Here is a 26,419-nt window from a genome sequence, read left to right on the forward strand (position 1 = left end):
CAGAAATTAATCTTCAGGCTGAAAGGTACAATTTACATGTATCTGCTGTGTTGCCACACTGTGCCACCCATGGGCCAACCTCTTCATCTGCTGCCCAGCCAACAATGTGATGACTGCCCCTTGCTGGAAGGAGCCTGCTCTGAGAAGAACCCAAGGACTGGCTCTGTGAGCTGACACTGGCTCTGTGAGTGGCCTATGAGAACAAAGTGAATTTGAAAGCACACTGATAGGGACAGCGGTCCTAGTTATTAGCCACAGCCAAAACAGGTACAACTGTGAGCTTTATTAATGATGCTTCTATAGAAGCTGCCCAGCCAGTCTCAGGGGAACTGCAGAGAGACTTTCCTTTCCTTTTCCATGTGAGTGGAGCCCATGGACATGTGGATGACAGAGTGGTGACTTCAGCGCTCCAAGCTTAGTTGCACTGCACACCTGCATCCTCGTTGTGGTTGCAGTTGTGACTGCCCCAGTTACTCTTGTTACAGTCCCACAGGGTCATTTCTGACCCAGTGCATGCAACATCATCTAGCCAGATCTTCCCAGAACCTAGAGGATCAAGGGGGAAGAGAAGACAGGATTATAGCCAGGGTTGCATCTGAAGGCTCCTGCCCAGGCTGGACTGTAGGGTCTCTCACATCTGTTCAGCCTACTATGCTAAAGGTTAGTGTGGTCTCTCAGAAGGACCCTCATTTCTCTCTATTCTTCATCCTTGACTAAAAACCTTATTCAAATATTTATCTTTTTAAAGTTTTGTTGGCAGAACTGGGGCATGAACTCAGCCTTACACTTGCTAGGCAAGTACTGTACCACTTGACCCACATGCCTAGCCTTTTTTCATTTGTTATTTTTTTGGATGTAGACTTCATAATTTTTGCCCATGTTGGCCTTGAACCTTGATCTCTGCCTCCTCGATAGTTGGGATTACAGGTATGCACTCCCACACCTGTTTCCTATCCAAACATTTAATACTTAATCCACGCACTAGAAAAGTTCCTGCCTGTTAGCTCACTACCATCATGTCTTCCTTTCTCCCCTGACATTGAGATCACTGCTTCTCTCCCAATCCTTTTTCTGATATAGCTGAAAGCAGGTTATTTGATTACAGCATACACTAATGTCATTATTTGAGGAAAATATACATTTGAGGGCCTTTTTTAGTCCAACTGGATTTCAATTTAAACAATGCCCCTGGAGTAGATAAAGGAGTGAGCATTTAGGGTTGGAAGCTCTTATGGCTAAGGAAAGGGGCCTAGTTTGGGATTTAAGTCATTGGAGATTTGATCTTTGGTTGAAAGAAAAAAAAGGAGACATATATAAATTGGTCTTTAGCACCCCCTAGACATCTTCCCCAAATTGAGCTTAATTAATTAATTAATTAATTTTTATTTTTTGATAGTAGTTGGGTTTGAACTCAGGGCTTCAAAATACCTAGGCAGGATTTCTACTGTTTAAGCCATGCCCTCAACTTCCAGATTGATTTTGGTAAATCCATGCTGCAATTTCTTTTCTCTTTTCTTCCTCTAGTCTTTAACAATGATCCCAGCCAAGACTACCAGGCAGTCCAGGGTTCTAGACTCCAGTCTGCCCTCTGTCTTTTCCTCCTTCAGTGGAGACCCAGCCTGCCCCCAGCCTGCCAGCACCCTTGACCACTCAGCATTCTGACTCCAAGACAGCATAGATACTGACCCAAGCCAGACTGAAGCCAGACCACCCAGAGCTTGAATCAATACTTTTCTTTGAACCCTAGCCACATCTGATACCAAAGGGTGTCTACATACCACCTCTGTGCCTCCAGGAAAGAGGCCCTAGAGTGGTTCCAGTCACTTACCACCACCATAACTGCCCAGGGCCTGGCCCCTGGTGAATCCCAGCATGCGGCAGAAGACAGTGGCATCTGAGTCATCCCAGCTATCGTCGCAAATTGTTCCCCAGACATTGTTAAAGTAAACTTCAGCTCGGCCTCGGGTGCTACTGCCCACAATCCTGACAAATCCCAAAGGTACACCTAGACAAGAACGCGTATGCAAGATAAATGAGAAAGAACTCAGGTGGCTGGTGGTGCCCATTCTTCTTGCTTAGTTTCTAGAGTTTCTGTGGCTATAGGAAAGGTGGCTTCCAGCTCACCTGCCATGCCTGTCTGACAGTCCCACTGTCTGACGGACACCTGTACCTCCTTACTGCAGCCTACACACACTTGGGCCTGTGAGCACCAGGCCACAGGAGCTGAGCTCTCTGTGCACAGCTGTCTTGCAGTCCCATGGAGCATATCTTTCTGAATGTAGTGGGGAGAAAAAAAATGGGAACAGGGAAGGGAACGAGTCAGGAAAGAGTGGAAGAAAAAATGAAAAGGGGAAGGGGTGGAGGGGGGAGGGAAGGAGAAAGTGAAGAAAGAAGGGAAGGGAGAATGGCGAGAGGGAGGAGGAAGGCTATTGTCCTCAGACTGTGCCATGGGCAGGCTTAATTAATACAGGAGTCCAGTACTTTCCCCCAAAGAAGAACTGCTCTGGGAACCAAGCTCTTTGCACAAATACTAAGTTTTCCAAAACAGAATTGATTTTAAAGTACAAATGAAAGGAAACAGAAATGTTCCTTACCTGCTTGACCTTTTTCTCCCTTTTCTCCTTGCTGTCCAGAAGATCCTGCAGTGAGGAGAATACCGTTCAGGGCCTGATCACCCTCTTTTGCCCTCAGTGAGCAGGAAGATAGAGGAATGGGAGGTCAAGTGTATCTACGTCAGCTCTGTCTGATACTTGGCATTATAGGGATTGGATGTCCCTTGAGCCAGGCCTGCAGCTTTCTGCTGGTTATTCTGGAGATGGAGACTCGTGGACTTTTCTGCCTGGGTTGGTTTTGAACTGTGATCCTCCAGATCTCTTGAGTAACTAGCATGACAGGCATGAGCTACCAGTGCCTGACTTAATGAGGGATATTTGCTGGCTCAGCAACATAGTGTAGGACAGGACATCTTCATGGTAAGACTGAGTCTTTGGTAGATACTGCCTGGGTGGTGGGGCAGGGAACAGATTAGGACTGTGTTCTGCCTTGTTCATGCTGTCTTCTAGGCCCTTGATCATCTCTGACAAATAATTTGCTAACAGAAGAAACACATTTCCACCTGTTTGGGTTCTACCCCCATCCCTTAAAACACAGCCTGGCTACAGAGAAATGCATGCCCAAAGCCTTACCTTTCTGTCCTGGTTCTCCCTTCTGACCAGCTGGCCCAAGTCCTCCTTTGGGGCCTGGTGATCCAGCCCTTCCCACTTCTCCATTTCTGCCTGCAGGACCTAAGAAGAACAAGTCCACCCATAGGTATATGTGGACTGCTTGCTTTTTTTTTTTTTTTGGTCAGTTGTGGAGCTTGAACTCAGGGCCTGCGTGCTGTCCCTAAGCTCTTTTGCTCAAGGATAGCAATCTACACTTTGAGCCACAGCTCTACTTCTGGTTTTCTGGTGATTAACTGGAGGTAAGTCTCATAGACTTTCCTGCATGGCTGGCTTTGAACTGAGATCTTCGGATCTTAGCCTCCTGAGAGGTAAGAGGGCTTTGCTACCAGGTCCCCAAGGGGTAGGTTGTGCAAACACTCAACCAGTGTCTTCCATCCATCTGGGGGAAATTTTGGTTTCCCAACTCCCACATAAACATGTATTGCAATTTTGCAGGTGGAAATGGCTGACAGAGCTCCAGAGGTTGCTGGTCCTTGGCAGATTAGTAATTTTTCAGAAGTTCTAGCTACCCTGGAAGAATTTAATAGAATATTGATAGGCCTCTGTGTCTCCTTTAGTAAACTCTAGTAGTAGAATATGCAGTACACGAGGAAGAAAAATTGTTCTAGAAACTTGTTTAAGCATTCAGTGTGGTTTAAATGCAGCTTGAGTGTGTCCCACAACACAAGCATTTGTGTACTGGGCACTGGATTTGCCTGTCAGCGTGATGAGGTGGTAGGGAGGGGCCCTTGGAGAAGAGGAGCCTGGTGGGAAGTCCTGAGGCTACCTGGGGCACTTCCTGTAGGGGCCGTGAAGGGACCTCAGTCTATGGCTTCCTCTGGTGATGTGAGCTCTCCTTTCTCTATGTATTCTCACCACAATGATGCCATGCACCATCAGCCTTCAGTATGGTTGCTCAGAAGCCAGCACGATGCCCTTCAGAACCAATGAACTCAATCATCTCTTTTCTCAATAAAGTATTCTACCTCCAGTGTTTCATGACAGTAATAAAAATGGTTTAAAATAGCACTTGCGAAGATGAGGCTGAGAAGATAAAAATACTGCATACTAAGTGCCAAGCTTAGTGCTGAAGAGTCCAGGATGGGAATAATAGAAATAATAATAGCAATAATAATGATGATGATGATGATACCCTAGTGAGAAGCAGCAGGAGGAGGAGAGGAGGGGCTGTGGGCATGAGAAGAAGAGAAGAACAGAGTAGAACAGAGATGGGGACGCTCATCTCCATGGAAGGACACAGCCCATAGCCACCAGTTCCAGCTCCAGCTCCAGCAATCCTGACATCTTTGTTTAGCTTTTGCTATCCCCAATCTTAGCTGACATCCTCTATTCCTTGAGAAGTGAGTTCTGACATCCCCCAGTTTTCTGGGGAAGATTAGGGGCTTGGGCCAACGGAGCCCTGGAGTCTCAGCCTAATGTAAGGAGGAAGGTCACTGTTGCTCATTCAAAGTCAACAGCCAAGCACACAGGTCTCCCATCATCATTCTGAGAAATTAAAATGAAGCCAGTCCTTTACCTGGGACTCCTGATTCTCCTTTTGTTCCCTTCTGTCCTTGGACTCCTATGATCAAAACAAAGAAAAGGGGGAGAAGATAATAAAACTTCAATATTAGACACTTTTAATCTTAGACACCCTCTACCTTTGGTGTGATTAATGCAGATGGAAAGGTACATTGCTTCTCCGTGGTTGTTTAAAACTCTTCAGCAGAGCACAAAAGGAGACAGACTGCAGAAAAATGGAGGCAGACATGCTGGAGTCAAACAGCAGTGTGTTGGATGAAAGTCTGGGGCACACAGACCCCAGCCTCCAAAGCTGTAACCTGACCTAAAGTCTAAATCCAATTCCCTTGCTTGCTGTTATATTTAACCAAGAGATACTTATTGAGGAAAAATGAGGAATATTATGTAAATAAAGTTCCTTTGATTTCAGAAAAGATCATGGAGAGGACTTAATAGCCACTAGTGGCCTTGAAGTAGATGTTCCACACAAATTACCTGGGTTACTACTGGTGTACCAATATGAGTAAAGATCCATGTGGATCTTTAAAGATCCATGGGTAAAGATCTCATGTTCAGAAAAATGGAATAATAGCAATCATTATCATCACACCACCACCATCATCAGCATCTTCATCATCATCATCTTAGGAGGCTAAGATCTAAGGATCATAGTTTGAAGCCAGTCTGGGGAGAAAAGTCTGTACAACTCATCTCCAATTAACCAACACAAACCCCAAAAGTGGAGCTGTGGCCCAAGTGGTAGAGCACCAACCTTGAGCAAAAAAGCTAAGGGAAGGAAGGAAGGAAGGAAGGAAGGAAGGAAGGAAGGAAGGAAGGAAGGAAGGAAGAGAGGGAGGGAGGGAGGGAAGAAGGAAGGAAGAAAGGAAGGAAGGAAGGAAGGAAGGAAGGAAGGAAGGAAGGAAGGAAGGGAGAAAGAGGAACAGTAATTTAATCACTAACACTGATCCCATTAATCCTCCCTCCTCTTTTTCTCTCCCTCTCTCCTTTGCTCCCTTCCTTCTTTCTATCGACTCACCTCTTTATTCTACAAACTTTCATGGAAAGCCACAGTCCCTAGCACCTGGCTAGAACATTACAGATTATAATTTATTCTCTGAGCAACACCATGGCCTGTCACTTTTAAGGGTCACTCTTTTTTTTTAAGTTTTGCTGATCCTGGGGCTTGAACTCAGGGCCTGGGTATTGTCCCTGAGCTTCTTTTGCTCAAACCTAGCACTCTACCACTTAAACCATAGCTCTATCTCTGGCCTTTTGGTAGTTAATTGGAGATAAGAGTCTCATGAACTTTCCTGCCCAGGGTGACTTTGAATTGTAATCCTCGGACCTCAGCCTCTTGAGTAACTAGCATTATAGGCATGAGCCACTGGGCCCAGCTAGAAGCTGGGGTAGAGAAAAACTGGAAAAGCTGAGTTTGGATAGAAGTTTGTTTCTACCAGGTGAGAGAACATAACATTAGAGAAAATTTGGTGGAGCATAGCTTCTTACTTAGTGAAGTGTGTAGTTTGTTTTCCCAGCAAAATGAATGAAATTCTCTTTTCTTCTGTCCACTCTCATGAGGCACAAAGGGATAATGGATCCTAAATGAGTTGGAGTATGGCTAAATGGCAGAGGTAGAGAAGTCTGGTGACTGAGCTGGGATTCACCCATCAGTCACTTGTTGGAAGAGTCAGGCTAGGGGCAAGTGCAACCTTGATCTCTTTTGGTTTATACAACAAAATGTGGTTATTTTATACAACAAAATATTGAAATGGATGATTTTAGGCTCCAATTTTGAGATGAGCTCCCACATCCAGTGAGTACTGAAAGGCTGTGTATGGGCCAAGAGCCCATGAGCCGTTGTTTCTTCACATGAACTTTGTTTCTTCAGCTACCAAGTAGAGAGAATGAGTTCACATGTAGAAAGAGGAATGGAGACCACGGGATCTAAGTTCTGAGTGCAGTGCCTGGTCCAGAGGCACTGGTAATAATAAAAGGATCTCTCATTCTTTATAATTAGTGCACAATAATGAAATCTAACTTTCATCGAGGTCAAGTCAAAACACTGTAATTTCTCTATTTTCATCCTAATCATCTAGAGTGTCTCTTGAGAGATTAATGATTTTATTTACAAAATGGGAAATGTATCCATTTGAAAACCTGGCTGGATATATCCAAACTGGGCAATCACCATGGTAACTTTAGTTTGGGGAATACCAACATTCTGACATTGATGGGTAGACACAATCTTCTCTGATTGGGAGATCTGGCTCTCCCCCATCTCCCTAACCATCTACAAACCTTCAAATCTAATCTTCCCAGAAATTCATAAACTTATGAGTCCAGCAGAGTCATGGCCCTCTGGGAATTCCCTCTTGAGAAGTCCTGATGAACCACCTGTGTCTGTGGACCAACTGCTCTTTGATAAACACAAGCCATTTGGTAGGTGGTGAATTTGATTTTACATCCTCTGATTTCATGTATGTCTTAAATTTAAAATATAATCCATCAAGGGAAGGGTGACATTGTCCAAAAATAAATGTATTCTTTACTTGACTTACATAACTGCAATCCCTTTGCACATCACCTTTATAATAACAATACATATATGTATATATCCTTCATCATGTTTCCTTGGGCAGTTATATATGCCCACCCTCCAAGAGAATCTGCAAGAAGGGTTTTTGACATCCCTCTCAAATCCAAGTGCTGGCCACACTGAAGTGAGCAGAGTAGTATGGAAATGGAGGATATCTGGGAGGCAGGGCAAGGTGCCTGCTCTCCTTCTTGATACTGAAGATTTGGACATGACATCCCGGGCTCTTCAGGAACTCAGAGCAGAGAAAGAACAGCCCAAAGGCTCTGCATTCAAGGAATGTTTGCAGAAGAAACTACACTCCTTATTAGGGAGCTCTAGGTGAGAACACAAAAGAATTTCTGCTTTTCTCTATGGGCTTTCAGAAGACAGACCTCCTTCCTGTTTATCCAGATCTCAAGCAAACTTCCCCCCCCCCACCTCCCCATGCCCTGTTACCTGTATCTCCCTTGCTTCCTTTCAAGCCTGGAGCTCCTGGACTCCCTGGACTCCCTGGTGGTCCTAGACAACAGATACCACAGAGGCATAAGCACTAGACTGGATAGATGTTGGGACACCCCACGCCAAAAGGGATGCAGGATCTCACCTCTTAGCCCAACAAGGCCGATGCTGCCAGGCTCACCCTTGGCACCCGAGGGTCCCACTGCACCAGGAGGACCCAGAACACCTGGCACTCCAGGGAGTCCTGAAAGTTAAATGGTAATAGGATTGTAGGTGGGCAGCAGAGGGCCTGACCAGCCCCATTCCCATACTCTTGTCCTCAGCAGGGAGTGCTATGTCTCCTAGCACCCTCTGGGCCCCTCTGCACCTTTAACACAAACTATTCCCTAGTGGGGCCAGGGAAGTGACACTGTTGATGGATTAGAACTCTAGGTAGGAATGTCCATCTTTACACCTTGCTCCCAGTTTGCAAAGTGGGGAGAAGGTCTAAGGGGAAGCTCACCAAGGTCCACCCCTAGCTGGCTACTCTGTTCCTTCTAGGAGGGGCTGCTCTGGTACCAGTAGCCAATGCCTTCAATCCAAGCTACTCAGAAGGCTAAAATATGAGGAATGAGGGTTGAGAGTTGAAGCAAGCCCAGGCAGAAACACCCATGAGATTCTCATCTTCAATTAATCAGAAAAATAAAAACATCAGAAAAAAACTGGAAGTGCAAGTAAGGCTGAAGTAGTAGAGCTCCAGCCTTGGAGAGCTGAAGGCTCTGAGTTCAAGCTCCAGTACACACACACACACACACACACACACACACAAACACACACACACATACACACACACACACACAATGGTGAAGTCAGGTCTCCCAATTACTCTGGGCATAGATAGTAGCCACTGCAATGATGCCCTTGGTTCTTACCCTGATCACCTTTGGCTCCAGGAAATCCAGTCAAACCTATGGCGAAGAAGGATTTTTAGCAATGTTTCCTTTGGGCTCAGTCCTCCCCAGAAAAGGGGCATGTCCACAGGTGAGTGGTCCTCACTTCATGGCCTCTTACCTGTTGGGCCTGGCATTCCCAAGTCACCTTTACTCCCCTGGACTCCCGGAGGGCCCATCATCCCTGTGTCTCCCTTCATGCCTCTTTCCCCTTTGTATCCTGAAAAATAAAAATTAGCAAAAAACAAAACAAAACGGAGAGTCAGAGTCAGGCGTGGGAGCAGGACAGCTGGGGGATCCACTCAATTAGACTTTTTTTTTGGCCAGTCCTGGGGCTTGGACTCTGGGCCTGAGCACTGACTGTCCCTGGCTTCTTTTTGCTCAAGGATAGCACTCTGCCACCTGAGCCACAGCTCCACTTCTGGCCATTTTCTGTATATGTGGTGCTGGGGAATCGAACCCAGGGCCTCATGTATATGAGGCAGGCACTCTTGCCACTAGGCCATATCCCCAGCCCTCAATTAGACATTTTGCATTGTATCCAAATTCCAAGCTAAGATTCCTTGGGCTCCTACATGGTACCCAGAAGTGTAAGATCTGATTACTGCCTTCCAGGAGGCAAGACATAAACTCATAACAAATGAGGCAGGTGACAGGGCACGAATGACAGTCAGTAGAAGGTCTTGTAGCCAGGCTCCTAGCACCCCCATCAAAGCCATGATCCTTTCATGCAAGACCGCAACCCAGGCTCATCAAGCACTTTTCGGCTCATTTTATTGGCAACATTCTGGGAATTACTTTTCAAAGTCTCTCAAAGTGAAATTGCGTATTTTAGAAAGCAGATCGCAAATGCTGAGACTATCAAAGGATGTTGGTGGACAGAAAACACTGCAGCGGTTCGTACTCCCGCCAAGGGCCCAGACATGGGCTTCCCTGGCACCCACAATCTCAAATTTTCCACTTGTCATCAGCATTCTTGGCTCATCCAGCCTGTCCTCTCCTGAGTCCTCCATTGCTCCCTTCTTCCCTCCTGCTAGTGCCTGGTGCATAGTAATTGAGGCAGCTCCAGCCAGGACTGGCTTGGCACTTCTTCCCAAGGTGCAGGGTGGTGGAGGGATGGGCTTCTCACTGCCATCCATGCAGGATAGGCTCTGAGACAGTCCCCACTGTGGGCCATGGGCATTTGGTGAGTTGTCAGCTGGGGATAAAGGCCCAGCTCCTCAGCCCTGGGGACAGCCAGCATGCAGTGGAAGTCTTTACCCCAAAGCCACCCTTTTGATTCTCAAGTAGGCAAGTTGGGATAGAAAACTGTTAAAGGAATTTATGTCTCTGTTCTATTATTCTGACAAAATAGTCCCAGAGAGGACATCAGCCTAATGCCAGCATTCTTTGCAGTGAATTAAGAACAGGGACACAGGGACCGAAGAGGAGAGATAGACAGGTTTTCTGGGCCAGAGCTTTGGGTGACACAAGTGTGGGACTCAAGGGTCAGGCTCTTTGAAATAGTCAGATTCTTAAGGAAGAGTTGTTCCTAATAGGAGACACACAGTGAGAAAGAACAGACTACCCATGCAAAGGCAGAGCTAGGGAGGAGTGGGTTTCTGGCATTCTATATACAGGCAGTTGCTGCTGCTAATATTGAGTTGGATGAATCAAAACAGCTAGAAGAGCTTGGAAGTTCTCATTCCTAAGAAAAGTTCAATGTTTGTGGTGGTGGATAACCTAAATATCTTGAGTTGTTCATTACATAATGCATATGTCTATCAGAGTATCACACTGTACTCCATAAACATGCATATTATCTCTCCATTAAAATTAGTCAACTTGAGATGAGTGATACTGGCTCAAACCTGTAATCCTAGCCATTCAGGAGGCTGGAATCTGAGGATCATGGTTTGAAGCTAGTCTGGGCAGCAAAGAACATGAGACTCTTACCTCCCACTAACTAGAAAAAAATACAGATGTGGAGTGTAGCTCAAGTGGTAGAATGCCAGCCTTGAGCAAAAGAGATAAGGGACATGTATAGATCACAAATTCAAGCCCCTGTACCTACCTACCTACACACATTCACAGACACACACACACTCACTCATTCACAAAGTTCCATTTTCACTAATATTTTATATGAAATAGAACTAGGAAAACTGAGGGGATGATTGACTTTGGGATGGGACCATGATGGAAGACATGACATTAATAAAGATGCATTGTACTCATATAGAAATGTTGAGTGGAAACCCCTTTGTTATAGGCTCATGCCTATAAGTCTAGCTACTCAGGAGACTGAGATCTGAGGTCTAAGGTTTAAAGCCAACCCAAGCAGTAAAGTCTGTAAAACTCTTATTTCCAATTAAGCACCAAAAAAAGCTGGAAGTGGAACTGTAGCTCAAGTGGTAGAGAACTAGCCTTCAACAAAAATGTTTAAGGACAGTGCCCAGGCCTTGAGTTCAAGCCCCATCACACACACACACACACACACACACACACACACACACACACACGCACACACGCACGCACACACACAATATTAGCAACAACAACAATAATAATACATTTTAAATTTAAAAAAAAAATCAACTTGGGAAAGAACTCTTTTGCAGCTGAGGCCCCATAAGCAGTGTGAGCTACTAAGTTCAGGAAAGGCTGCCCTGGGCCACTGAGATGGGCAGCTGAGTATGTCCACTTACAGAAGGGGCCAGAGACCCCCAGGCTGCTGTGGAAAACCTTTGTTTTTCTGCCAAGAGCCACTTGGGTATTTACAGCATCATTCCAGGGCCACATATAATTAACAATACAGGGGCTGGGGATATAGCCTAGTGGCAAGAGTGCCTGCCTCGGATACACGAGGCCCTAGGTTCGATTCCCCAGCACCACATATACAGAAAACGGCCAGAAGCGGCGCTGTGGCTCAAGTGGCAGAGTGCTAGCCTTGAGCGGGAAGAAGCCAGGGACAGTGCTCAGGCCCTGAGTCCAAGGCCCAGGACTGGCCAAAAAAAAAAAAAAAAACAAACAATACAGGCAGATGTCCAGGTTATGTCTGTCTTTCAAGCAGCATATGACTTCCAAGGCCATATACATCCCTCAGGTCTAATGTTCTTCACTCTGAAAGACCTCGAACACATTTCCTGGGGTGGTCTGTGGGTGCCTATTGACCACTGCCAGACTGGTGAAGTTACAGCAATTGCTCCCTCTGCTGCCTGTGGTTTCTTCAGAATGAACTGGCCTGCTCCCGTATGGCTATAAGCCTTAGTCAGGGTCAGAAAGACATTGACAAGCAGGGCAGTGTCACATGGAGAGGACCAGCCCTGGAATCAAAGCTACTTCTGATGTCAGAACTTTATGGTTGAGAGTGGAGTGGAGAAAATATGATTATTCCATGGATGAGGGGAGAGCTGGGTCAGCCCCAGCATCATGAAGGAGGGGGTGGCTCACTGCTCATAGCCCACAGGCTGGCCCCATTGCTAATTAAGTAAGACCTGGTCACTATGGAAGAGGGAAGTTGGGAGAGGTGACCTGAGCTACAGCCCTGCTTTCTGACCACAGAAAGAGCTATTTCCTCTCCTAGCTCACTGTGGCTTCCACGCCTGGGTCTGGGTGTGGACTGGAGGAAGAGAGGCTGGAGGGCCAAGTATTGGTTCTTCATGTGGTGCTCTGGGGTCACCTTGAGAAAGTGGAGTCTCCCTTTCTACTCACTAAGAGAGCAGCAGAGAACTAGCTTTGGAGAAATCAGAGGGGCCTGCCTGGTACAAGGATCCCACGCGAGCCCTGCAGAGGAGGATTCTGGGACCTCTTCCACATCTGCCCATTGAGATTAGGGCTTTCCTGAGTGCTAAGTCATTCTTGCTTCCTTGTCTCACTTCAGTTTGGTCCTCCTGAAACTAGTTCACTAGTCCCTATTCTTGGTCCAGGCATGACCTAGAGCAAATCATTTCTCTCTCCCAAGTCTTTCAAAATATTCAAGGTCTCTGATCCAGAAGGCCAGCATCCCTGGTTTTTGTTTTTAACCAGAAGTATATAGAGGGTTAATAATTACTCTTTTAGGTATGTGTTGCACCATCAACACATCCTCTATTCCATGCTGTTATCCTATTATAGATGAGGAATTTGAGGCTCAGAAAGGTTAAGTCATTTGCCCAAATTCACACAGGTAGTGAGCTATATTAGAACCCAGATCTGTCTATCTTGGGTCTGGAGTCTTTTGCCTTTCTTTTTTTTTTTTTTTTTTTTTTTAGGAAGACTTTATTTATTTACTTATTTATTTTGGCCAGTCCTGGGGCTTGGACTCAGGGCCTGAGCAATGTCCCTGGCTTCTTCTTCTTCTTTTTTTTTTTTTTTTTTTTTTTTTTTTGCTAAAGGCTAAGCACTCTGCCACTTGAACCACAGCGCCACTTCTGGCCATTTTCTGTATGTGTGGTGCTTGGGGAATTGAATCCAGGGCTTCGTGTATGGGAGGCAAGCACTCTTGCCACTAGGCCATATCCCCAGCCCAGTCTTTTGACTTTCTATCTTGCAGAAAAGCTATGATTATTACTTACAAAGGTTATCATTTATTTACCATGTAGCAGTCTGAAACATCTCTAGCCCTTACAATTGTCCTGCAAGGTATATATAATTTAATCGCTGTTGCTTGAGTTGAATTACCATTCTTCTCCAAGTTGAGGAACTTAAAGAGTGGAATGGTTAAGGAATGTGCCAGACCTTCAAGGTCAGAATCATTTGGGCATTCAGAGCAGACTTGTGGGCCCAGCTTGTACCTCAAGCAAACACTCAGATACTTCTTGGGCATGGCATACAACCCTAGAGCTCTGGTCTCAGACAGCATCTGTGGTGGATGAGGGCATCTACCTACCTGCGTTCCCTGCTGGAATCAGGCTCCTTGCCCTTTTCTCCTCTTTCTCTCTGAGGTCTTAGCAGAGCCTGAGTCCCCTGTTAGTCACAGGGTGTGCGGGGATTAGCACTGTCCTCCTCAACAGGAAAGATGAAGCCATAGGTGGAATCTAGCTCTGAGGCCATTAGGCACCAGCTCCCTCCAGTTTCCACAAGTGTTAGGACAGACCCAGAAGCCCTTACCTGGGGCTCCCTTGTCGCCTTTGTCTCCTTGAGCTCCAGCTTCCCCCTTGGGGCCCACGAGTCCGCTATCGCCTTTGCTGCCTTTCTCGCCTTGGCGTCCCGGGGTGCCTGAGAAGAGAAGGTGGATGAGGTGAGTTTCCGCCATTCTCCTGGGAGAAGGGGAGGTTGGAGGAGAGGAGGAGGCCCTTATGGAACGCATTGGTGTATTTTTTCCACGGTGATATTGAGGTGGCTGAAGACTCGAAAAAGGACAGTGGGGAGAGCAGGGCCTGGTGGGGGGGAGGGTGGGGCCATGGAGAGAACACCTCAGGCAATGACCCATGGTCCTCAGCAGGGGCGCAAACGTTACCTGCAGCTCCTTGCTTCCCAGGTGCACCCATGAGTCCTTGGGGGCCTATGGAGAAGGAAGGAAATGCTCAGACACTGTGGTTTGGGCTTCTCAGCAGACATTTTGGAGCCCCTGAGATGGGGACCCCACACCCATGCATGCACACATGAATGCATGGACACACACATGAATGCATGCACCCACAAATCCATGAGTGAGTACACATTGCTGTGTCCCTGGTGGATCCAGGCAGAGTTTGCACTCCTGCAAGCTCCTAGGAACACATCCTGAACATGGCCAAAGAGGAAAGCCCACAGAGCAAGGCAAACAGGTTTGAATCCACAGCTCTGCCACATGGTAGGATGACTTTGGAAATTCTCCTGCACCTCAGTTCTCTCATCTGTGAAATGGGGCTGTGAGGACCAGTTCTTTGCAGGGATGTGTCAGTGCTCCAGTGACCAGGATGAAAGTGGACTTGACAAACAAGAGTTCCCCCCCAGGGTGGCTGAGGAATGCCAGGCTAGCATGCCCAGCATGGTTTGGAGCTGCTATTGTTCAGATGGGAGAGGGTGGGAGCTCTGTGGAGAGCAGGGCACTGATTGTGTGAGGCATCCAGGAGGAAGAGGGAAGAAGGAGATGAGGCATGGGTGAAGGAAGCATTGGGGAAGGCCCATTGGAGGACGATGACGTTTTTCAGCTTTTCCTGATGAGCTCAGGGTGGCTCTGGACTCACCCTCCCTATGGCTTTGGCTCCAATGCAGACCTACTGCCTTTCTCGGTCCTCTGTGCATGCCCATTAGCATCCTAAGGAGCAAGTAACACTCCTTGAATCGCTCTGGACCATCCTTTTGAGTTGACCTCCTTGGTTTCAGCCTGGATTGCTCTGGGAGTCCAGCCCTGGCCTCTTTGTCTCTAGGTGGAAATTGGAGAGCAGCCTTCCCTGCCCTAGTTCCCACAGGCTGAATGTGCATACAGAGCATGTGAGTGTATGTGAGTGTGTGAGAGAATGCAAGCATGTACAAGGATTGTGCATACATGTACAAGTATATTAGTGTGTATGATATGAGTGTAAAAATGCAAGCACTGTGCACAGGGGAGTGCACGGTATGAGCATATAGTTCTGCAAGTGTGTGTGAAATGAATGTGTGATTTTGTGTGGATGTTTGTGCAAGCGACTGTGTGAATTCATGAAGCCACATGGTTGTGCAAGTAGGGTATGTGGTTGTGTGGATGTGTGTATGGAGGTGTTTGTGCATGCGCCTCACCACAGCATAATGTTTCTTTCCATTTCCTGTTGTTTTCATTCCATAATGTTTCCATTTCCTGTTGTCCCTTTCCCCAGGAAAACCCCTGCTAGATGTTCTTTGGGATTTCACGTATTAAAAGTCCACTCCTGGAAGTCAGTTTTGCCACTGACTAGTTTCCCTGGTACTTCCCTTTGGCCTCCTCATCGTGGAGGCTTAAGGTGGTGGTTTGTTTGCCTCCTTTCCTTGTGAATCCACTGCCTCTTCCCTAGGTGAGTAAAGGTCTTCATGACTTTATATCTTTTTCTGAGGCTCAGCCCTGGGCACCTTGGTCTGAGGTATAAGTGAGAGTGGAGTGGACTGTGACTGCCACTCTCAGGTTTGGGTTTTCCTGACTGAATGATGGCTGGCCATGCATTTGATGACTGAGCATGCCTAGGCTACAGCCTGGAAAATGGAACCTAGTACATTTTTAGTAATAAATCATGGACTTTAAGTCATCATCCAGAAGTCAGGTATAGGCTGGTCATGGCTGCCAGGATCACAGAGCAGATGTGTAGGACTCTTAAGTTCCTGCTGGACTACAGAGCCTGACTTCACATGGCAACTTGGCCTACCAGGCACAGAGGACAAGACTGGAGCACCCACAGCCCTCCAACCAGTCCGGCCAGGTGCCTTTGTCAGTACCACCCTCATACTCTAGCCCAGCCCTGGTCCCTGAGATGTGGGTTGCCCTTTACCTCACCCAGGGGTTCATGCCAGCCACCTCCCCTCAGACCCATCCAAGCATCTAGACTGGGGTGTAAGTCCATGTCTACATCCTGTGGCTGTCACCAAGAAAGCCTGCTACATGTCCCCCAGCCCAGACAGCCTCTACTCACCTGCCTCTCCCTTGATGCCAGGTGGGCCATGGGGTCCTGGGAGACCTGTGTTGGGAGGGAGAGGTGATTCAGATCACTGTCTGGAGAGGACAGGTAAAAGAGCACAAGGCTAGGAGACAGAGACCATACCTGGGGGTCCATCACGCCCTGCATCCCCCTTGGCTCCCTTCTCTGCAGGTTGCCCAGGAAGGCCAGGGATGCCAGGCACACCTGGGGCCCCCTTTTGACCTGGAAGATATAGGGAAGAGGAGTATAGATACCAATGTGTCAACCAACAAGGTAGGTGACTACATTACTCACGCAATGATTCACTTAACAAACACCCTGAGTACTGAGCACAAACTAGCCTGAGTAGAAAGAAGAACTGAAGAAAAGAAGACAAAACTCCTTACTATAAGAAGTCCATAGCCAGTTGGGAGCCTGTGGCTCACACCTACAGATTTAGCTACTCAAGAGGCTGAAATCTGAGAAGTGAGGTTCAAAGCCAGCCTTGGAAAAAAAAAAAAAACCAATGAGAATTTGATCTCCAATTCACCAGCAAAAAGCCAGAAGTGGAGGTATGGCTCAAGTAGTAGAGCACCAGCCTTGAGTGAAAAAGCCAAAAGAGAATATGAGAGTCTGAGTTCAAGTCCCAGCACTGGTGCACGCGCATGTACACACACACACACACACACACACACACACACACACACACACACACACACACAGCCAAAAAGGCAAGAAAAGGAAACATATCAGACAGATGGTGTCTGAAACCTGAGTTCCAGTACTAGCACTGCACATTTGTGAGGTGATCTTGAGCCTCAGCTTCCACATCAATAAGGTGGGGTATTTGCCAACCAGGCTTGGATGCTCTTCAGGCTCACCATGGAGACCTCCTATTAGAAACATGCGCCAAGAGCTCTGGATCCATTGGACCTGCAAGTCAGGAGCTCCCTACCATCTTCAAGCCCTGTTGTGCAAATGGAACCTTCCTAAGTGTCACATCATTCTGGGTAGGTATGGGTATACCATACTGTGGGGCCCAGATCACCGAGGAGGGCAGTGGTGTTCTGAGTGGCTTGAGATGTACCCAAGGCCACACACTGAGAGTTGGGCAGGATTCAGATCTCCCAGAAACAAAGCCTGAACCTTGGCAAGGCAGCCAGCAGTGAGGCTCTCCGTGTGCTTTCTGGCTCAGAGCAGCAGGGCCCTGCTGATGTGTCTCTGGAAGAAATCACTGGAGCTTGCCAATGAGCTCCAACTAGCCAGCTGGAAGACCTGGATCAGTCTTTACTGGCCCAGCCAGCTTCCTCACCTGTAATGTAAGCATAGCAATTACTCTTCAGGAGGAGAGGGATGATGAAAATGGGGTACTTGCTGTGCTTATCAGCCAAGATCACAAAGCCAGACCTATAGACCTCCAGGCCAGGGGATGGTCCATCCCTGAAGGGCTGGCTTTTCTGCTGGGCAGAGGCTGGAGGCTCCTACTCTGCCACTTCAGTTCTCACTTCCTGACTGTCTGGGCCCAAGCCCCAGTGGTCCTTCCAGGGTCCCATGCTCATGGATAAGGCTCTCCTTGCTTCCTCTTAGACAACTGGGGCTATGGCTGCTCCTGCCTGGTTTCCTGACATCACTCCTCCAGATCAGCCTGCATCATCTCAAACAAGCCACTGTTCTCTGAGCCTCAGTTACCACTCTGTGAAAGGGGGACAGGATCAACAGCTGCACAGTGTCAGTCAGAAAGCATAGAGGAAGAGTCCTTGGGCTTTCTAGGGGTTCTCCAACCTCTCCACCCCACTCTAGGTCTGTTCAGTCCCTATCCTGCCTAGCTTTACATCCATGTATGCTCCCTTGCTCTCAGCACTTCCTCCAGGAGCCTTCCCTGGCCTGGGGATGACACTTTTCCTCCTCACAGAGGGCGCTGGACATAGTGCAGAACAATCACCAGGCCCATAACCACATCCTGCTCTGCCTTAAACAGGAAGATCAGCAGGCTGGGCCTTGTTGGTCTTCAAGTCTGTATTCTTTGGGCTGAGGGTGGGGCTCCTCCTTACAGAGTTTTCAGTACATGGGGTTTTGTTGTTGATGTTTGCTTTTGGAAGGAGCAAGAAAGTGCAGGAAAGACAAGGAAGGAAAGACAAATAGGTTCCACAATTCACCTCTCTGCAGCTTGGCTGACCTGCTGTCCAGTTTTTGCTCACCCCAGACTGTATCTGGGTGAAAGTTCATACCATAGTTGGCCCTGTCCAAGGCAAACCAGAACACTCAGCCCTCATCTTGTGCTCTCCTGTGTGTCTCCAGGGAAGCATAGTCACAGAGCCTTTGGAAAGCTCTGACCCAGCCAAGTAAGCCTTGAGGAATGGGAGAGAGCGACCATAGCCTCATGTGATGGGGCATGGTGGGGTGCAACTCTGGAAAGACCCCTGGGATGGGGCCCAGACTCCTGAAGCCAAAGCCCCCCCCCCACTATCTCTGTGATCTTGCCTATAGTTTCTGGGCCCACAGAAAGAGAACAAGGTGAGGGAGGGAAGGGAGGGAGGGAGGAAGGGATAGAAGAAGGGAGGAAGAAATTAGAGACTAAGGGACAAGGAGGCAGAGTTAGAGATTCTATATGAAAAGTTGAGCCTGTGCTTCTGCAAACTCTGAATCTAGGTAAATTTGGGTTGAAAATACTCAGAAAAAGTACCTGAGTATTGAATAGGTACAGTCTTGTTTCTTATCATTATTCTCTAAACAACACAGTGCAATAACAATTTACATAACATTTATATTGTCTTAGATATTACAAGTCATCTAAGGGTGATTTAAAGTATACGGGAGGATGCATATAAGTTTTATGCAAATAGCATGTCATTGTATACCAGGAAGAACATTTCTGCATTGCTGCATTTATGGGAATCCTGGAGCCTCAGAGACTTAAAGCAACTTGTTCAAGGTCACCCAGTTCATAAAAGCCAGAGTCACAGTTTGTCCCAGGAGTGCCAGACATCAAGTCCTTGTTCCTGTCCTGTACAAAGCTGACTCAGAGTCCTGCTAGGCCACAAGGGTGACCTGGACCATGAACATATAGAACCTCAAGGGACCAAAGGGTCTGTACCAGGAATGTCAGGAATATTTTATTCTTGGGGTGAAGTTTTAACCCTTCAGTGGGAGGTATGCAACAAAGGTGTGAGGAAAGTACACACACACTTGTGTGTGCCTTTGTGTGACCCAGCACACCTGTGGGCTGAGAGAGGAAGATGACAGACAGGCAGCCAACTTTTGCTAGAGAGAAGTTGTGAGCAGCTTTGCATGTCATCTTTTTTCCCATCTCAGCAATCCTGTGATGTGAACCCAACCATCACCATTATTTTCTACACTATGAAGTGAGTGACTGAAGTTCAGAGAAGTGAAACTACCAGTCCAAAGTCACATAGCTAGTAATAATCAAGCCTGAGCTTAGATCTCAGGTCAGCCTGACAGTGCAATCTATTTGTCTACAATCTCTTTCTCTCTGTGTCACACACATCTACACACATGTTCCCAGCATTACAATCACATGGGAGAGACAAGCCATGCATGTACCCAGGGAAAAGAGAGCAGTGCTCACAATTAGCCCTGGGCCAGAAGGGATCATGGGAGATAAGAAGAAAGGCTTCTTCCCGGGGGCTGGGACACCTAGAGCAGTGGGAGAGGAATGGTGCATTTGCAGTGGTCTTGGAAGATGAAGTTTAGCTAGACAGAGGAAGAAGGGAGACATTTCAGGCAAGAAGGAGGGCAGAGGCCTGGGAACCAAAGTGTGGTCAGGAAGCCGAAGGGTGATTCAACCCAGCAAACCATTGAAAGATGATATGGAGCCTGGCAGAACAGGGTCTCAGCATGGCCTAGCCCACAGAGCCCTGGAGGGAGGTTTGGGGAAGGAATAGAATGGAACACAGAAGAATTGACCTACCTGGGGGGCCTGGTTCACCTTTGATCTGTAACAGCTCTGTTGAGGCAAGAAAAGAGGGTTACAGGCTCAAACATGGGACCCCTATGCCCTCGGATAGCTCCTAGGCTCTACATTTGAAATCTGAACACCCCCTCCCATATGGAGAGCAGAAGCTTTGGCCAGGCTAGGAGGCTTTGGACCACAGGACACTAACACCTGAGCATGTTAGGAGATAACCCTTCGAGAGACCAGGTATGACTAGGAGTCTTCTCCCAGGAGTGGAGGTTCCCCAAGCCGGACATTCTGTGTGCCTATGGAATTGCCCTCCACCAACTTTCGAAGGCTCCCAGAATTACAGAAGGAATGGCTTCTGCCTGTGGGTCAAAATAGCTCCTTGCCCCTCCAGAACAGGAGAGATACAGGTAGTGCTTGAGCCTGGCTCCATCCATCTGCCCACAGCCACAGCCTGAGCTCACATCATTGCTCCCAGGAGAGCCTGCAGGCTCTGGAGACATTTGCTATCCAGGACCCTGTGTCCTAGATTCAGCCATGGGCTCACTTTCCCAAGTCCCAACCCGCTTGGACACAGGGCTAAAGCTCTGATTCATGGTGTAACCCTGGGGCAGTCTGAGTGTGTCTATTAGCAGATCGAGCACACAGTAGCCAAGGGCAAAGCCCTTCTGGGGCAGCTGAGAAATGAGAGGTGGCAATGCAAGGCCCTGGGAGGACTAGGGGGAATCCTTCCATTTTTCTCTTGCCTGGCACTTTACCACCTAGCTTGGCACATTTCGCCCACCAGTCTGGGTTGTCCTCTCTTGCCAAAGACCCCATGTTGTACGCTGGCATTGTGCAGTCAGTTGCTCTTGTTGCTCACATTGGACTTGCTCCTAGGATTCACCCAGTTCTGTGTCCTGTCCACTTGCCTAAATGTTCTGGGGTCTTTGTGACTCAGACCTGGCCTTGGGCTGGTTGCTCAAGCCCTAGCTTGTGGAAACACAGTTTGCATAGGGCCCTGGGGTCCACAGTTCTTGACTCCACTGTTTCCCAGACTCTCGTTTGTAGCCTCCCCTGGGATCCTCACATTCAAGCCCATCTCATATGGCTCTCATCCCTGCCTGATTCCCAAGACCTGGGTCCTGGAAGTTCCTCTTACAACAAAAAGGGATTCAAATGGATCCTCACCAAACAGGCAACCCTTCATTCCTCAGTCTCCTCTGAGGAATCCCAACCCCAGAGAGAGGAGACTAGACCTGGATTGCTAGTGATGTTGGCCATCCACTGAAGCAGGTGCTCCTGGTTGGTGCGAAGCGAGGTAAGCTGGGCTGTAATGATGGGCAGCCCTGATGGTCCTGTTGCCAGGTGTGTTCTGGGATATGCCAGCTGCAGTGAGGAGGATGGATGTTCCTCCATCATCAGTGTTCCATTGGGGAAGTGCATCTCCAAGGTTCGGAGCCTCACCTGCAAATTCAGACCTGAACCCCACCCCACAGCACCCCTTTAGGGACCTCATTAAAGCTTGAGGTAGATCCCTAATATGCAAGTGTCACACATGTGTGACTTCTGTAGGTCCTGAACTCATAAATACCAGCTCCGTGTGCTGTCAGAGCCTGGTATAAGCTTCCTTATTCTTCCTTCATATTCAGGCACAACATGACACAGCCATAGAACATTCTTACAAGGCTTTCAGATGTGCCCAAGGAATCTGCCATCCATATTCTCTTCAAGTAGGTAGACTTTCCTGTTTGCTAGGGGCAAGCAGGACAACATTCTCACCTGAAGATATATTTAGATGTGACCTTGTTTTCCTGTTGTTCATGACAAGTTGGCATACAATTGTTGTTGGGTGACATCAGTGTCTGCTGATGGAATAGTTTGGTGACTGACATGGACTGGGAATTTTATTTTCAAGTAAAATCACATTCAGATGAACACTTTAATCGATAAAGCCTGTAACCATCCAAAGGCTGGGGATTCTTTGTATCTGGTGTTAGTGGAAAACCCCATGTGAAATCATTGAGTCTATACACACACACACACACACACACACACACACACACACACACACACACACACGCCCTTTTCTCCCTCCATTACTATGATGGAATGCAGCATTCTCTCCCAGCAGCTGGGCAGCAGTGCTGTCAGGACCGTCCTCTCAACCTGAGTGCTACATCAGAGGGGCCAGTTTGACTCCCCAGGAAAACCACACAGGACCCAGACTCCTTTACCTTGGATCAGCAGCAGCACAGCACCCACCGAAAGCACAACCAGGTAGATGATCACCAGAGTCATGAAGGCATTCCCTCCATTTCTCTTCTTGGGTGGTGAATCTGAAACACAAGCCAGGTGGGTGGTGGCTGCTCCTCAGGGCTCAGAGAAGAGTCCTGGCCTGGGTCAGGCCACATCTATGCCACCAAAGGTCTCCCTGAGAGGTTATATGGAAAAGACACCTATCTGAGTCTTCCCCTGTCCTCATTTCTGCCACAAGACAAGTGCCACCTACAAACAGACATCTGTGCCATTTGCCACCAACTGGACCCTGTTTACTGTTGAATGAACACCTGCTTTATATAAGGGTCTCAACTGATGTTTATAGGATGAATTCATATGTTTAAGTTTAAAAGCTCTAGGAAAAGAGGTATTATCATGTACCCTTTTATAAACCATGAACAAGGCTTGGAGAACACAATATCTTATTAGGCTCCTCCATGCCAATCTGGAACTCATGTCTAGATTTTATTTATTTATTTATTTTTAGTGCCAGTATTGGGGCTTGCACTCAGGGCCTGGATACTGTCCTTTGGCTTGTTTGCTCAAAGCTAGTAGTCTACCACTTGAGCCATAGCTCACCTTTGGTTTTTTGGTGGTTAATTGGAAATAAGAATCTCACAGACTTTCTGGGCTGCCTTTGAACAGTGATCCTCAGATCCCGGCTTCCTAAGTAGCTAGGATTACAGGCACAAGCCACTGATGAGGGCTTGTTTTGTTTTGACATACCACTTGATACAGTATAGAGAGTGTGACAAGGCTTAACGACCTCATGGCAAGAACCTGCTGACATGAGCAGTGTTGGCCTTCTGGGGTGTGTTCTTTCTTGTAGCCTGCTTACATAATCCCACAGAACTACGATATTCCCTGGGAAATGGTTTTGGGAGGCTATCAAAATCCAGAGATGAGCAAATCTTATACAAAATAATATGTCAAATGCATTAAACCTAGGCACATCTTCTTGCAGACTTTAAGTCATCCCTACACAATTTATAGTACCTACAACATGGAAACTATTATTATATTGTGTTGCTGAGCAAATGACAAGAAAACATCTGCACATGCTCAGGACAATTTTTCTCCTCGTGTTTCCAATCCTTAGTTGAGTCAATGGATACTAGGTTTCAGATACAGAGGGTCAACTCCATTATAAAACAGATTTATTTATTTTCCTTTTAGCCTTATGCACATGGTATCATAATACCTATAATACTGCACATTGTTCTTGGTAATGAATAATTTTCACAGATATTCCCTCGTTTTCCTTGTAGAGAGAAATTAAACTATTCTTTTAAATAGCTGCCTAGTATTCCTTAGAGATAAAAAGATATTTATCTTTTGATGAGCTCTTCCCAGTTTGGAGCATTACAGAGCAATTTGTAATAAATCTTTTCTGGGGCTCTGAACTCCACCCTTCTGTCAGATGCTGACCTTTTAGGGTTGTCAAAGGAAGAGGACCCGTTTACAGAGAGCCTGGAGGCTTTCACTACTCATATTGACTGGGTACCTGCATCACAACGGGCATTTATCAGTGTCATCTCAAACCCACTGCAACCCTGCAAGGTTGTGGAAGGCATTACCTTCTGCAGAGTAAAGAGAGCTGGGGACTTGGGAAAAGCAAAGTAATACCATGAGCAGGTAACCCGAGAGCTGAAACCCCAAGACCTGAACCTGCCTCACCAACCTGAACTGACCATTGCTTCTGGGGAAAATTACAGTTGAAATGAGCCCAAGGGCATCTCTGAAGGGAAACACAAGTGAACAGCTTGTGTGTGTGTGTGTGTGTGTGTGTGTGTGTGTGTGTCCCTGTTTTTCCTTGGTTATGGTGACTATTCAGTAGATATGTGGGAATTGAGCCTTTTCTCCACCTCTTTGGTAACTTGTAACCCCACTGCTTCCTTCCATAAGAGCAGATGTTTCTGCTCTCAGTGGTGTAGGGATAGTGCCAGCATCACCCAGAGGAATGGTTTTCTGGTAGGTTGCTTTCTTAGTTAGTGGCACTTGATTATGGTCAATCTAACATGGGGTGTCTGTCCCCTGCCACTAAACCCCCAGAATGCAGACCCACACTGCAGCCAGAGTAAGTTTCCTAACACACAGTCCAGCTAAGTCATCCCCTATCTTCTGCCCTCTATTGGCTGCTTACTGTCTTCAGGCAAACAACTCAGATTGGATACATGAAGCCACACTGGCCAGCTCTCCTCCAGGCACCCCTCTCCTGGACCTTAACTACCACCATCAGACATGACACCAAATGGTTATATTCTTCTGACCTAGAACAAGGTATACCCTTTGAACACAGGATCCTCCTCCCTCCTCCCTTCCACATGACCCATACCTGCCCATCCTTGGAGGGCAAAGTAGGCCCTTTTCTGGACCTAGACACCTATTCTGGCTCCCCTGGGTTGGGAGGAATCCCTTCTGCAACCCCACACTGCTCTGTTTCTCTCTACCATAGTACTGACCACTTGAAACTTTGGCTGTGCATGTTTTGGTCTCCTAAAATGGCCTGGAAGCTTCTCAGGCTATATTTCAGCACCACTATATATTCATCACTTTAGTCTGCACACAAGTGATGACTGAATGGACAGATAAGTGAATGAATGATCATTCACCCCATCAGAAGGCTGGGGGCTAACCAGTGCTCAGGGTCAAATGAAGCCTCTTTGTAAATGTGGTAAGGACGTTAGAGGTGCAACTCAAAGTCTTTGGAGTCTTGTGATCATCATGGTGAGGAAAACTGACACACAGAGGAACATCATATTGCATACAACACAGTCTCATGGCCAACATTAAACCTGATGAAACATAACACATCATGGGAATGGAAAGGTGAGACACATTGCAGAGGTTGGTGAGAGGTGGGTCAAGGGTGGTTGAGAGCAATCATGAAATACACAGATATTCTAAATCCACATGTCAGGGATATGGTGGGGGGGCATCTTAGTGAAGATAAAGTGAGGAAATAGATTTTGTGAATGTTCATACAAGCCTGGGATGCTTTTATAATTTAGAGTTTTCACCTGGCCTACAGGCAGCTATGGTAGGAACTGGGAGATGGGATCTGAGGTAACATCTAACTCACTCTGTTCAGAGTGGAAGATCTGGGCCTAGAAGTGTGGTGCAAGTGGTAGAGCACCCATATAGTAAGTGCAATGCCTTGATTTCAAAACCCAGTACCACCAAAATAAACAAAGTGGACGGCCTGATGAAGTCTTTCCCCTCTACACTGCCATGCTGTCCCTCTGAGGGTGGAAGATACTACAAGGGAAATGCCATCTTAGGTATTTCTTAGGAAAAGCCACTTTAAGCTGAGCAAAGGGGTATATCCTCTGGTAGATCAGAAGGGGCTTCCCCGGGGTAAACCAGGCAGTCTGCACAGAGATTTTAGATACTGTAAGCTTTACCATCTGACTCACAATGAAGTTGTGGCTCTAGAGGGAAACAAAAGTGATGTTTCACTTCCATAAAAGATCACAATGAAGAAAAAGGGCTGCATACCAATTTTAGTCTTTCTAGGCCACCTCCTCATGGCAGAAGAGTCCTGGTAGGAGCCACACACTGTGGATGTGGAACAGAAAGCTTTCTACTACACATTCAGAACTGGGTACTTGGTGAGAGACGCAGAGAAGTGGTGCCCTCCTTGAAGGCCTGATAGGTCCCACCTTCCACCTTCTATGCTTGCAGTCAGCACCAGAGGGGAGAGCTGGAGCACCTGTGTCATTAAGTGAGTTAAGCAGATTGGAGTAACTTACACAGGGCTCCAGAAAGTACGTGGCCCACAAAAGTAAACAAGAACCTACAAAACAAACCTAAATGAGTATATTTAAATAGAACTCAAAGTCTTCTAACATACCATACAAAATATCTAGCATATAATCCTATGCTAGAGAAAAGAGAAAATCACAACCAACAATGGGGAAAATCATACCAGGAATCAGGAATTCTTATCTAACAAGAATTTTAAAGCAACCATAATGTCAGTGCTTTAATGAACAACTACAAATACTCTTGAAACAAAAAAAATTCACCAAGGGAACAGAAGATAG

The 26,419-nt window shown here is 47.1% G+C and overlaps 1 protein-coding gene across 2 annotated transcripts in view; it reads right to left on the bottom strand.

The window, feature by feature from the left end:
- Positions 1 to 273: 273 nt before the first annotated feature.
- The window catches only part of Marco (macrophage receptor with collagenous structure), a 45,030-nt gene continuing 18,884 nt past the window's right edge, over positions 274 to 26,419 (bottom strand). Inside the window, exons 2-17 of one of the 2 annotated variants that reach the window (XM_048369337.1) lie at positions 22,331 to 22,432; positions 21,353 to 21,574; positions 20,124 to 20,159; positions 16,340 to 16,438; positions 16,211 to 16,255; positions 14,107 to 14,151; positions 13,758 to 13,865; positions 8,809 to 8,907; positions 8,670 to 8,705; positions 7,904 to 8,002; positions 7,756 to 7,818; positions 4,741 to 4,785; positions 3,186 to 3,284; positions 2,595 to 2,639; positions 1,829 to 2,005; positions 274 to 546 (exon numbers count right to left, since the gene is read on the bottom strand). In XM_048369337.1, coding sequence (XP_048225294.1) covers positions 416 to 546; positions 1,829 to 2,005; positions 2,595 to 2,639; positions 3,186 to 3,284; positions 4,741 to 4,785; positions 7,756 to 7,818; positions 7,904 to 8,002; positions 8,670 to 8,705; positions 8,809 to 8,907; positions 13,758 to 13,865; positions 14,107 to 14,151; positions 16,211 to 16,255; positions 16,340 to 16,438; positions 20,124 to 20,159; positions 21,353 to 21,574; positions 22,331 to 22,432 — 1,451 coding nt within the window. In that variant the 3' untranslated portion in view covers positions 274 to 415. The remainder of the gene's footprint in view (positions 547 to 1,828; positions 2,006 to 2,594; positions 2,640 to 3,185; positions 3,285 to 4,740; positions 4,786 to 7,755; positions 7,819 to 7,903; positions 8,003 to 8,669; positions 8,706 to 8,808; positions 8,908 to 13,757; positions 13,866 to 14,106; positions 14,152 to 16,210; positions 16,256 to 16,339; positions 16,439 to 20,123; positions 20,160 to 21,352; positions 21,575 to 22,330; positions 22,433 to 26,419) is intronic. The other variant, XM_048369338.1, reaches the window with a different exon arrangement.

Source organism: Perognathus longimembris, chromosome 20 (assembly GCF_023159225.1).
Source record: "Perognathus longimembris pacificus isolate PPM17 chromosome 20, ASM2315922v1, whole genome shotgun sequence".
Taxonomy (NCBI): Eukaryota; Metazoa; Chordata; class Mammalia; order Rodentia; family Heteromyidae; genus Perognathus; species Perognathus longimembris.